Source organism: Condylura cristata, unplaced genomic scaffold, assembly GCF_000260355.1.
Source record: "Condylura cristata isolate star-nosed mole 26May11 unplaced genomic scaffold, ConCri1.0 scaffold00006, whole genome shotgun sequence".
In the NCBI taxonomy this organism is placed as follows: domain Eukaryota; kingdom Metazoa; phylum Chordata; class Mammalia; order Eulipotyphla; family Talpidae; genus Condylura; species Condylura cristata.
In genome coordinates, this window is record NW_004567107.1 from 45485053 (window position 1) to 45499689 (window position 14637).

At 35.5% G+C, this 14637-nt stretch overlaps 1 protein-coding gene across 3 annotated transcripts in view; it reads right to left on the minus strand.

Annotated features, from left to right (window-relative positions):
- The window catches only part of PTPRD (protein tyrosine phosphatase, receptor type, D), a 1952036-nt gene that overhangs the window by 280066 nt on the left and 1657333 nt on the right, over positions 1-14637 (minus strand). For all 3 annotated transcript variants that reach the window (XM_012721366.1, XM_004677659.2, XM_004677657.2), the window contains 2 exons: positions 4443-4588; positions 953-1094 (listed from right to left, as the gene is read on the minus strand). In XM_012721366.1, coding sequence (XP_012576820.1) covers positions 953-1094; positions 4443-4588 — 288 coding nt within the window. The remainder of the gene's footprint in view (positions 1-952; positions 1095-4442; positions 4589-14637) is intronic.

Genomic DNA, 14637 nt, shown 5'->3' on the forward strand with positions numbered 1-14637 from the left:
TGTATGTATGTATGTGTTTGTGTGTGTGTGTGTATTACTCTGGGGTTATTAAATTTTGTTCCTTTTTTTCCCCTATTTCTTTTCATCTGAAATTCTACTCTCTTAAAGTTCTAGAAGCAGGCAAAATGAGCCCAAAGCAGAACAAATTAACACAAACAGTACAACTGTATGTGACAGAGAAAGAGGTAAATGCACAAATGTGTGGGTCTGGAAATGCCACCTACTAAGAAAGCCCAATCAGGCTATGTTCTTATCTCTCCACAAGAGACTGGAATCACAGATACACAGCAGAGTGCCATTAATTACTAGCCTTCATTCTCCAGCACTGTCATTCTAGCCAAAGACTAGAAAATAGACACACTGTACTAGAGATCCGCAAGTGACCCCAGGCATTGTTCAAATTTCATAAGCTACGTAGTCAGGAACAGAAGAAGAAACACAGTCTCTATCCACTTTTCAGCAATAAATGTTAGTACAAGAAATATAAAAAGCTAAAATAAAAACACATTTTTGACATAAAGAAAAGTCACGCCTTTCCAATTCTTGATTCCTCTGCTTAACAAGAATTCATCTTTAGTATAGAATGTGCTCCTTTAATTTTGTAAACACTGATGACAGCTTTAGTTTGTTTATACACAATACTTGCTGACCCACATGTGAAAAATCCAGGCACAAATTATGCTAATATGTTAAAGAGTAATACAACCTCTTTTAGTACTTAGCCATTCAAAATGAGCCCTTACCTGGGATATTCCTGTCTCTCCCTGTTTAGTGTTTAAGGTCCACAATGAGAGGTGTCCACTATCTACTTAGAAGTTTAATCCTTATATACTCTTTTTTCAATTCAATTCCCACTTTCGTGCCTTGGCAGTCTTTTCTAAAATCCTACAGAACACCTGGGACTTTAATTTCAACAATGACACAAGCAACAACCTTATGCTTGAGCACTTACCACGTAAAACTGTGAGTCTGGTGGATACACTTATTTCTCCCACATTATTCGAGGCCACACATTCATAAATGGCCTCATCCCTTGGAGTCCGTAACGGTTGTATTCTGAGAACTGATCCAGATCCATCATCAAACTCTATTACCTATTAGAGGAAACAATAGCTGTCACAGGTGTTGTTACAATTGTCCACCTCTCAGCTAAACCTCTTAATGCAGTGGTAATTAAGTCAAAAGGCTCAGAATAAATTCAGCAGCATTATGAAATTAAATTTGGACCAAAATATGAAGTAGAATAGTCTAATTTAATGAATCTTCAAATGAACAATGGGAAAGGCATAGAACTACACGCAGAAATGTAGATTCTAGTCTCTACTGGAAACCATCTAAGACTTACTTGCACATGAAAAAATTCCAGCATGTACTTCTAGGGAAATTTGACCCTATTCATTTTGTAAGAGACTTGCTACTATGTTGGATAAACTGCCCAAATTATCCTGTCTCCAACAGTGCATAAGCACATGTAGATCCATTCAATAATTGAACCATACACTAAAGAGTTAAAGCATGCTCTATAGTAGCTCTTCTGGTGTAAAGTGTCTCATCCTGAACAGTGTAGATGTACAAACCATGAAGAGAAACTGCATAAATCTAGTACTTAGGCAGCCAACGAGACGGCTTTCACAACCCAAGAAGCCTGATGGTGCACATTAATTTTAACATAAATCATTCTAGTATTTGTTCTAGCTTAGCATTTTCTGCATTTTTAAAGCACTTTTTGCTGTAAAATGGAGGAGTGCTTCACCAGGCAGAAAATTAATGTCTTACGCAGTAAGCCTGAGTTCACTATCATTATGAACTCTACTCTGAAACAGTTTAGCAGCACTACTAATCCTATGTCAGCTAATTCAAGTAGTATGCTTATAATATGATGATGGTGATGATGGTGATGATGGTAATGGTGATGATAATGATACTTGTAAGTATGGAGTCCTCCTCCTGTCTTCTCTAGCAATACCATGTGCTTTTTCAGCTGTTCACTATGATACTGTGCGCTTTTTGTCATTTTGCATTCCATCATAAATATTACTTTAGGTGCCTAAAATGTGAAAAAAATTGATAATGCCATATGAATGTATTTATGAGGGATGCTCAATTTTGTGTGGTGTGTGTGCATGTAAATTTCTGTAAGGAAGGAATGGTTTTAAAATATCTACTTCAGATCCTTTGGACATTTCATTGAGGTTCTGAATTCACAAAACTAGCTAAAATGTCCCACTTCTGAAGGCACCACAGTTTATTTTCATCTCTGAGAAGGACTTTATTATGCATCTTGGAACAAGAAAAGTTTCATACTTGCCGAAGTCTTGTCATATATAATTTAAATATATAGCTATGTGAGCATATCCCATAGCTTGTTGCAGAGAAAGGTTTAGACCTCCTAGTACCTCTTTAAATTTTCAGTGTTACAGTTCGTCACATGCTGACACTTCAAAACATTTCCTGAAATTAAAATTTATCTTCATACAACAAACTGTAGTTCACACATCAGAAGTTAATTCCATAATTTCCAATCTGAAACACTTAGTGAATACCCCATGTGGATTTTGTGCTGACTATGGGCAGTTTTATAAGGTACTGGAGATAAAAGAGGGAATAAAATCTGTTTCACCCACTGTTAGCATGGGCCTTAAAAATTAGTGAAGTCAACAGCACTATGAAGCTATCTGAAACAACTGTAGCATGAATTCCATCCTTGGACAGGGAGGTGACCCACATGGTGTGGGAAACCTCGCCTGTCTCGTGTCTCCTGCTCCCCTCAGCAGTGTAACTCAGTCAATCTTCATGTTCTGTTCTCCACTCTTTCTCTGGTGAATCCTCTCACCGCCCCACACCTCTGGCCTGTACCCAATACCCCAGTTCTTGGATGCATAATATTTTAATTACATACATACTATTAAAACTATTAAAATCTCAACACAAAACTAGATATAATTTGACTAGGTGCTTTGTGTGAAAGTAATAAACTGTCCTTAAATATATTTGACTCCCACAAAGAACTATATCTATACACTCAGCAGATCTCATGCTTTGAAATGTAAATGTTTACTATTACAATGTTTGTGCAAGTAGTGAAGAAGACATCATCACTAGCAAGCATGATCTCAAGCGCTACTTCAACAAATATATTCAATATCATTAAAGAAAAAATAATGTGCACCAAAGATGTGTGTGCACAGTATTTTCTACATGATATAGCAAATAGTCCCTAAAGATTATTTAAGATATAATTTTTTATATTTATCACTATCAGGATTTAATTTTAAATTTATCATTTCTAAACTACAGCTCAAAGTTCAACTTTTTCCTAGGCATTTAAGACATTTATTGTACTAGAGACCAAGTGAAAAATGAGTATAATCAAACTTACTAAATTTTTTGGTTCCTAGGTATTTTCTAACAAAGAATTACTTTTAATTTGCCAAACTGAATTAGTCTGTGAGACAGATTAAAAATTCAGGTAAGTGGAATTGAATTTTGCAATTTGGCACAGGTTGGAGACCTCAATAGCCTCAAAATATCTAGCTATCTTCATAATGTCATGTATTATAGGCATGACATAGTATGTTTGTTCTTATCTTTTCCTGTGCAGCTTATAATTCCTTTCCAGAATAACTTAATTTGTAACCATAAGCCTCATTACAAATAGCTAAAATAACACCTGAACTTTGTTTCATCACCATCAAAACACTGAACTTATGTAATAAAGAAGACTGATTTTTTTTTTTAATTTGTTTAATGTCAATGTGGCCAGGGTACGTTTCCTCGAGAGCATATTTTGTGTATTTTGCGCTAACAACACGAGGAAAGTTCTCATTCTAATTTATGCTACTTACAAAACCCTGGCATAAGGAGTAATGAAAATACTCATTTGATATCCAGGAGCCATACCCTTCTCTCTAGTAATATGAAGTTGAATTTTCTTTGAGATAATACTGCTCCCAAAATCCAAGCCATGGGGTTAGGCTAAACTGATTTTCTTCATAGCCAACAGGGCTGCATTTTATTAAATAAATTAGCCCATACCATTCAGCTTTCACACAGACTAGTTCAGGGATGAACATGTAATTCAACAGAAGTCAATGGAATAGGAAGCTTACACTCATCTTCTTACCTAGGTCATGCGAGCATGTGAGGCTTTAACCTACAACCTTAAGTGGAGGTGTTTAAATGGTGAAGTTAACAGAAGCTGGGAATACTATCTGATCTCTAGTAGAAGTAGAGACTAAATCAGACACTGATCCAGACACTGAAGCCTCAAATCCTTTCTTTAAAAAAAATCATTTAGAGGTAAATTTTCCATGACATATATCATAAAGAATGCCATATCTGAATAACTATGACATCTTAGCATGAAAACAAGCAAGTAACAGACAACAAAGATACAGTGGATGCATTCTTCCCCCAGAGAAACAGAACAATGGACCTAATACCTCAAATCTCTGATTGCTGACTTTCTTCCCTTTTTTGTTCCAGACAATTTTTGGTCTTGGGTCTCCAGTAGCTTGACAAATGAAAGAAGCAACCCCACCAGAGACCCCAGTCTGGTCAACAGGAGTTCGTGTAAACCTTGGAGGTGCTGAAATGAAAAATAAACATCACAATTAGATGGAAAATTAGAATACAAACAATTACACTGCTGCCACTGCTTTTCCCCATAAACCCTCAAGCCCATTTCCAATACACACACGCACAGGTGACATAATTAGGAGAGCACCTTGTACTTCTGAGGGCGATTTAAAGGGTGGGGAGTAACTTTCTGGCCAAGTTATCTGCTTTTACTGCTGAAATCTGTGTTATGGAAGAGATCCAATAACATCCAAAAAGCAACATCACACATTAATTTTTATTACCAGTGTAAAAAAAAAAAAATCCAATTTGTCCTCTGTAACAAAATGAGCTCATCAATCAAAGTGAGTAAAATTTTAGCTCTTTGCTTTGATGCTGCTATCAGGACACTGCCAGAAAGCAGTACTGCTGCTGCTAAGCTATTAAAATTAGTGACATTTAAGAGAAACTCTAGGAAATTTTAAAAAGACAGATAGAGCCTTGAGTTGGAATGTCTGGCAAGAAACAGAAAGAAATGGCAAAGTGACTTTCTAAAGCCAGATACTGTGCCCAGCCTTACTTCAAACTTAACAATTTGCATAAAAAAGGGTCAAGAGGTCTGCAAAAGTCATAACAAAGAAAATAATTTCTTCAAAGAAATATGTAGACTTAAAGACACACAGGATAAACAGATAGAAGTTAGAGGCTTTTTCAGTGTCCTATTCTTAAATGTTCCTAACATTTACTCTCCTTAAAAATCTGACTTCCAGGCCCTCCCTGGCGGTGCAGCAGGTTAAAGCACAGCACTGGCAATCTAAAGCCGCTTCCGCATGAGTTTGATTCCCGCCTGCCCAGGAGGTGACCACATGGTGTGGCAGACCTCTCCTGACCCGCCCAATGCTCCCCTCAGCAGTGTGCTTCGTCGTCGATCTGCCTGTTCTGCTCCCCACTCTGTCTCTGGTGAAGTCTCTCATCGCCCCTGAGCCTCTGGCCTGTACCCCAGTTCTGTATGAACAAATAATTAAAAAAAAAAAAAAATCTGACTTCCAGATCTAGAAATCGAATCATGTGAATTATGTACCATGTTGATAACTATTTACAAAATTATCATGTCATTTATTTAACAAAGGACTGTAAGCACCCTAAATCAAATAATATAAGATTTAATGAGAAAGTGAACTATGACACACTGATGAAAATGATGACATCATATAAACATTGCATGCAGTATTTATAAAGATTTTTTATGAGAAATGCTTACAATGCAATAAAAAGCCACTGGCAGCTACAAAATTATATTTAAGGAATATATGCTAATAAAAAGGACAGCAAAATACGGAACAAAACATACTAAAATGCTAATGAGAGTTGTTTATAAGAAGTATTTTTTCTGACTTCTTTACATTTTTTTTTTCAGCCTTGTATTTTTAGAATTACATTACAGCTGGAAGTATTTTTAACTCAAAAACATTTTATTTTTCTGTATTCTTTCCCTTTTTTTTTTTTTGCACTACTATGAATTTTCTACTCTCCTGTGTTTCAGTTATGTGTTCCTGAAAATTGGTTGTAACTCACTATAGCCAAGTCTCATTTTGCGAACAATCCTCAGAGTCTGAGCAGTAAGAAAAGAACAAAGCTCATCCCCACTATTTTCTTTCCATTGCGTCGTGTTTCCCACACATGCTGTTCCTGTTCCCTGGTGGTGTATATTGACTCTTATCTTGGTTTTTCTGACATCACAGAAGTCAAATTCCCATCTCAGTTTTATCATCATATACATGTCTCATCTAGGGGAAAACTGTTTTGCCTACTTTCCTGTCACTTCAATGCAATAACATGGATATGAAATAAAGCATTTTGCAGAAATTGCCTGTAGTTTTAAGGAAAAAACTCTTAGTGTTTTATTTCCACAATGAGGGATGGTAATGAAAAGGGGAGAGACATCGCTGTAACAGTCAGCAGTACCTGGATAGAAAATTCAACTTGGTCATAGTGGAATTGTTGGGAATATGGGAGCATTTGCTCAGAAATATTAAGAAGAAAGCAGGCTCTCCCAGCACTGCTAGACATCACATCCTCAGCATCTCCGGGCAGCAGAGCAAGCTAGATGATTACCAGAGCTGCGGGAAGTACTTAAAATGATTTGAAATTGAGTAACAGAGAGGAGCAAAATGCACTATACATTGATGTCACCTCTCTTGAAGCAAACTAAAATGTCACTAGAAGTCTTTTTTTTTTTTTCATTCTGCTACTTACTGCAAAGTCAATGATATTAACCACACACTTGTCATCATCTAATATGGAAATTACAATTAAAATTCCCTAGAAGATTAAATATATTTCATTTCTATATTAAATGTTACGATACCATCATTTTTAGCTAGCTTCCTTTTCAAAGTCTATAGCATAAACATTGGCAATGAATGAAAATCAATTTTAACAAGCCAGATTCTCATTTAAGTTCTGTTTTGAAATTTATAGCAAGAATGTGTGAATAGGGTGAAGGGATATTATATAAAATTAAATAAACTCAGAGTGTAGTGTTCCATTTTCAATGCACTAGAAAAAAATCAATTATTTTAAAGGCTAGAATCCTGCTTCTTGTTTGTGTGTTTTCCAAAATATGTGTGTTGAGATAAAGTTGGTTCACATCTTTGTATCTGCTCTGGGAGTTAGAGATTCTGACTTCTACATATCTATAATTTCACACTCTCCCCACCACCAGAACCCAACAATCCCTATCATGTTTCCTTGGGCCCTCTTCCACTTCCTACTTGTCACCTTCTCATTCAGATGGCCTCGGTTTTGCAGGCAGATGTTCACAGAGTTCATAATTGATTTGCTTTTAACTGACTCTTTGTTAGGTTTCTCTATATTCCACATCATTCTATATTTGTCTTTCTCCCTTACTTATTTCCCTAAGCATTATCCTGCTTCTTATCTCAAAGAATGAGGGATATAAGCACAAATGCTAGTGTAAGGGTTTTATTTCTAAAGATAAAGGCATGTAATGATACTAACCTACTGAATTGAAGGAAATTCATTAAAACAACTAGCTAGAATTGGTTTCAAATCTTGGACCGTTTTCCTAAATCCTACTCATTATCACTGTAGGACCAAGTATATCTCACATACACACACACAATCTAACACATAAAATCTACAATAGTTCCTAGACTTTATTCTTTGAAAATAACAACATTGATCATATATGTTAAAATAAAAACCATACTGAGTTCTTCTTACAAACTTGTGTTTAAGTATGAAGAACATTAATATTTGTAGATAAGAATCTCCTGACTTCCGTAATGGATCTGGTATACATTTCTCTGAATATCTTCACAATCTTCAAAACACAGAAAGGGTAAATGCCACTGTTCTAAGATACAAAATAAGATTCTAGATAACACAATAAAACCTTCCAGTAAGCGAGTTTGTTACATAACTAGTCATCATAATTAGCCAGACTCTCAAGCCAATATTGTCAATACCAGAAAAGCAGTCAAAAGTATAAGAAAGTAAGAAAATCTTTGTAGAGTGTCTTAAACTTAGTAACTCCAACAAATGTTCCAAGCATGTATACAATCTTTATCCCCATGATTATACACACACACACACATATATATAAACCATGACAATATATAGCACCCACTTCCTCTTAATTTTATCTCAGCTTCAGAAAAGGAGCCAATTAAATCTTCTACCTGCTTTTGTCATGGATACTACCCAAACTTAAAGCATGCTTTGAAGATGAGGATGAAAGGAAGAGAAACCATGTAAAAGCACAAAATAAAGACTTCTTTTAAAAAGCCACATGAATGGATGACCTTGGGTGTGAATTATGTACATCTCCATTTTCATCTCCTAAGATACAATGATCTCTATTATACTTGCTTTTAGACAAAAAAAAAAAAAAAAAAAAAAAACAACCAAGAGAGAAGAACATTAAAACTTTATAGTCACCAATTTTTAGCTAAGTGCCCTTGCATTATTGTGGATGACTGTCATTGCTATCTACCTAAAGCTACCAATATTGTGCTTTCAAAATGCATTTCTGTTCAAGCTGCTTTTGACAAGTGAGGAATAGGATCTTTTATTAAACTAATGTCAGGCACTCAGAGGTCAAATTACTCTAAGATCCAGAAAGTCTATTTTCTAAATGGAAAATAGAGAAGCTAAATATGCATATGAGTCAGAGCAGAGGCATGGATGATATTCTAGAACATGTCTGCCATGCTTACTTGCTGTTTTCAAAGTCTACATTCTCAGGATGCATTAATAGAGAAGGCAGTAGCTCCAGGAATATAACAGAAAACTATTCCCTACATAGCTCAAGAAAAGTCTCAGGCAGCCAACAGTATTACATCTAAGAGACTGGGTTGTTTCTTAAAGCATAACCAATGAGCAGCACCTTTGCATGTTATGATTGTAATATTTTGATGCCATATCAGGCTTCATGTTGCTAGTCCTCTGAAGACAAGGTGATAAGCCCAATAAGCACCCTGGGTATTAGACTTAAAGTACAGAACCAACCAGCAACTGCCTCTGACCATTCTTAACAAGGTGCCCTATCAAGCACAAATCTCATCCCTCTAGAGTGTAGAGCTAGATATTAGTGGAAGAAAACCAATGAAATCTACAAGGAATATCCGTGAAAGGGATTTATGAGAAATTCTAAAAGGTTGAAGAATCAACTCAGATTTGCAGTAACTTGATTGGTGAGCTGAGAAACATTTAAAATAGATTCAAAGAAGAGACCTCACATTACAAAAGTAAAAAGAAGAAATGAAGGTGCCATTTGTCTAATTTACTTCTAATGAATAAGCTGCTTCTGCAGACATCAAGGAAATATGTCGCACGGGGAACAAAACTAACAGCATGTAACTAATTGGCTTTCTTTCAGCTGATTATCATTTCCTTAAATAGCGAGTTTTGTTTTTAAAGGGATATTTGTCATAATAATGTACTTAGAATGTTATGCAGGAAAGGTTAATAATGCTATTAAGGAAGAGGAAGAGGAATGTTCAGTAAGAATAGGTATGGAGTGCCATCTTTAGGAATCTTTCTCCCTCAAAGATGTCTGTAGCATTTATGTGCATATAACTTAGTCCATCTTTTAATTTTCTTTTTCTAGAATTATTAGGATAAAGACTCTGAAGACCTCAAGATCAGGACCCCTAGGGTTGGTTCAGAAATGAAGCACCCAAGAGGCAAGTTAGAGGTATTTCTAAGGTCAATGGCCAGGTCTGTAGTTTTAGAGCAAAGAGCGAAATTTCCCAGGGATTTTTACATCCCCTTCCAGCCACAGGTACCTACTGCCACAGCTCCAGATATAGGAAGTGGCCAGAGTTCATGCAAATGATGAATTTCCTGTCCTGATTGCTTTGATCTTTACCAGGTAGGACTGCAGTCAAGAAAATGTGATTGTGCAGGCCAGCTGCACAGGCACCTGCGTGGAGAAGATACAATGTCATCTGACTGCACAAAGGGTCAAACCCTGGCACCAACAGACACTGGGCTGGATTAAATGGCAGAGTTCTGTATGAACAAAGGACCATGGGGACATTTCCCCTATGCCACAAAATCTCCACAGAGTACCTCTGAAACATACAGAAGAAGGAACCTTCCAAGTCAGAGATTTTGAGTCACTGATAGTCTTTCATTTTTCATATGCCTCCCTAATCTTTACTTTCGAATTAGATAGATGATAGATAGATAGATAGATAGATAGATAGATAGATAGATAGATAGATAGATAGATAGATAGATAGATAGATTTATATCTTATATGTAGAGTTTTCAATAGTTCTGCAACCTGTTAACATTATACCTATTTCATGGATTTATGCAAATCTTTATAGATCTATAGAAATGCGGAAGGAAGAAAAAAGGGAGGGTGAAAGAAGGTCCAAAACAAGGAAGGAAGCATCCTGAGGGTAAAAGTCACAGATTTTTACCTAATTGTGAAGTCCTATAACTGTCTGTGTGTGTGTGTCAAAATAGAAAATTTAAAGTTACAGAGATCCTACATAAACCATATGGTATAATATAAATATCTATGTAATAAACCAATTTATTGCATATTTTCACATATGTTTTTGTTAACTATAAAATGTACAGTGGATTTCCCAAGAATTTAGGAGATATTTTGTGCTGTACTACAGCAATTCTTTTGTAATAGTCAAGTGAGAATGTTCATCTAGAATATGTTGTCTTTGGAAGTTCTTCTCCTAAGTTCCTGGCATAAATTGCAACAGGATTAAATTGATTTAATGTGAGGCCTGGTCAACAGCTCCAAATCAATGCCACAAAACTCATAAACAAACCACATATGCTCCGAATTTAGTATGGTAGAATAAATTTGTATTACTCTACTTACACATTAAATTTCCTCATGATAACAAAAGACAAATAACCCATTAATATTTTCCACATCAATCTACCCTCTCTTTTTTCAAGGCATCTCAATGACCCACTCTATGCATGTCTACACCATTAGTTTTATTGAGACCTCCATTATCAATTCCTCGGAAATGACTGATAAGCACTCCTCCACTGTATAAACAAGAGTCCTATGCCTGTAGACACAGCAATATCAAACCTGAGAAAGGAATGATCAGTGCACTGCCAAAAGGGAACAGGAAAGCAGAGAGAGGGGAAAGGGAGGAGAATACAGAAAGAAGAGACATGAAATAGATATCTCTCCACGGAAATTTTTCTCAAAGTCTGATCTTATTTCTACCCACTTTGAAGGTTTCCTGTGGCATCTGAAAATCACTCTGTTAGAAAAAATCTCCACAGAATCTGCTTTCTCAGTCCAACCACTCTTACTAAGTATCCATTTTTGGGCACTCCCATCCTCCCAAATGTAGGCTTTTTGTCTTCTTTTTCTGTGTCCCAGCTACTATGCAATTATTGGGTCCCTCAGTGCGTTTTATGTCTCACATCTATTTTTTTTTATCTAATAACAATGGCATGATTCTCTTTTATCAGCTGACATTAGACTCATTTAGGAGTCTTTCTGAAAAGTCCACATGCACGCGAGGAGCACACGTGCGTACACATGACACACGCACACACACACACGCCTCAAACCAACTCAAGGATTTCAACTTTAGAACCTCTCCTTCCTCCACCTTATATCTACATAAACTAAAAGTGACAAAGATAACTCCCCAGAACCCTGACCACACTGAACACATAAATAACAATAATAAATAAAGCACTATACACAACTAGGAAGCAGGAATATCTCAGTACAAGGTGGAAAAGCAAAATGTGAAGTTCCAAGACAAGGAAAAAGGAGACAGAACAGAGAAAGTATCTGTATACAACTTCAAAACAACAATGTTTAAAAAGCTAAATGAGACACTGGAATGCCAGTCAGAGGCAGACAGAAAGACACAAGATCTCAGAAAGTAAATCCAAGGAGAGTTTTTCATTAAAGAGACTGAATATATAAAAAGATCACAAAAGGGGAATCTGACTGAAATGCAGACAAACTTTTTAGTGCTTTAAAGAGAATCAAAAAAAGCAGAAAGTTTCTGCTATAGAAGATTCAAATAAATTACACATTTAGAAGAGAATATTAAGTCAAAGGAAAAATGAATAAACTCTGAAAAAAAGAGCTGATCAATTTGAAGAGGAAACCTGTGAGTCACTAGACTCATGAAAGGTAAGAAAACAGACATGAGTAGAAAACTTTAAAAAAATAATAAATGAAAACTTCCTAAACCCACAGAACAAATTAAATGTAACAGTGTAACAAAGAAGGAAAATCTAACTTTTAGATGTAAAATGATCTCCACCAAAGCACATCTCTGTCAAGCTACCAAAAATCAAAGTTAAAAAAAAAAAAAAATCAGGAAACAAGGGGGAAAAAAAAATCAGGCTCCCAAATCAGGCTTTCCCAAGATTTCAGTCCAGACAGTCTCAAAACAGTAAGAGAATGGAAGAAGAACCTCACAATCCTTAAAGACAAGAACTGTCCGCTGAGAATCTTTCCTATAAAATTATCAATTAAATATGAAGGGGTAACAAAGTTTTTCTCAAAAAAGATTTAACAGAATTTGAACCACCAGACCTATCCTCAAGTAATACTAACCGAGATTTTTTCCACAAGGAAAGAAAAACTGAAACACAAACCCCTTGGTGCTCTATCAAGAGCAATAATGCCAAGAGTCAGCAATACTGAATACTAGAGCCGGGAGGAAGGAATGGGTAGAATAGTGTAGTTAAATGTCAGACAGCAGACACCAGCTCATGTTAGACCCAATGCATTGGAAGTCTAGTATAACCCCCATTGTAACCACTTAACAAAAATCCAGAATACCTGCAGATGAAATTGTGAATGAACTGACAGAAATGCTACAGAAAGCCATCCAGAAAAAGACACAGAAGAAAAAAAACAAATATAAGAAAAGTAAACAATCAAAAACTAAAACCAAAATAACTGAAAATAAACAGTTCTTATCAATAATCACCCTAAAAGTGAATGGCCTGAATTCACCAATAAAACACAGACTAACAATACAAAAGGTTCATTTCAAAAACAAGAATTTAAAACATACTAAAAGTAACAGGCTGAGATAAAGTGAGATATGCTAATAACACAGAGTAAATCAGTAAATGCTATGCTTTTATCAAAAAGGCCAGACTTAAAACAAATACATAATCAGGGGAAAAGATAGACACTGCATAATGGCCAACAGAAAAACACACCAAGAAGATACAATTTTCTATTAATATGTATGTTACAAATAGAGGAGCACCTAGTTATATGATGTACCTATTAACGGATCAACAAAAAATGCAATTATTGTCAGAGATGTCAACACACTACTCTCACAAAGGGATAAATCATCCAGCAGGAAATTAACAAAGAAATAAGGTATTAAATGAAGTATTAAATCAGATGGATTTACTCGACATTTAGTTTTCTATCCTTAAAACCATGAATACACTTTCTTTTCCAATATGCATGTAACATTTTCAATAGATCATATAATAGGACATAAAACAAGTCTCAGAAATTATAAAAAAGTAGAAGCTATATCAAGCACTTCCACAGGCCACAATTTTATAAAACTATAAATTAACCATAAAAGGAATCCCATAACAAACCAAACTGTGGAAACTAACGTAAATGCTTTTGAACAGCTGTTGGGTTAGTGAAAACTATCAAAGGAAAAAAAAATCTAGAAAATAATGAAAATGGAAAGACAGGAGATACCAGACCCTATGGGATACTTTAAAAGCAATACTAGGCAGAAGTTCATAACAATACAAGACTACATAAAAAAAGAGAGAGAAAAAGAGAGAGAGAGACCCCAATATAACAATGTGTCTCTGCAGTTGAAAAAATAAGCATAGGGAAGAAATAATAAAAATAAATGAAATAGAAAAATAAAAAGGCAGCCTAAAAGTCACTGAAACCAAGTGTTGGTTTTCTGAAAAAATCAAATTGTCAAAGTTGTTAACTGTGCTTATGAGAGAAAACCCAAATGAATAGAAATTAAAGTGGCAAAATTATAACAGAAACTGAAAAAAATACAGAAGATAATAAGAACCTATTATAAAAGTTAATATACAGACAAACTGAACAAACTGGAAGTAAGGAATTCTCCTCCCGATTGAAACAGAACAAAATATACAACTTCAACAGTCCAATCATAGTACTTACATTGAAAGAACAAGAAAAACCCTCCCCCAAAACAAATGCCCAGGAGCAGATGGCTTCACCAGTGAATTCTATCAAACCTAAGAAGATTTAATACCTATCTTACACACACTATTCAACATAATTGAAGTGGGAGAAATATCCCCAATGCATTCTTTGAGGCTAATTACTCTGATTCTAAAACCAAACAAAGACAGGACAAGAAAAAATATATATATATATAAACCAATATTTCTGGTGAACATAGATGCAAAAATTCTCAACAAAAATTCTCCTAAATACAATGATCTATCAAGGGAATCATACACCTCAATCAAGCAGGCTTCATCACAGGGACGCAAAGCTGGTTCAAAGCATGCACATCAATCAACATCATCTAGCAAATTAACCAAAAGCCAAAA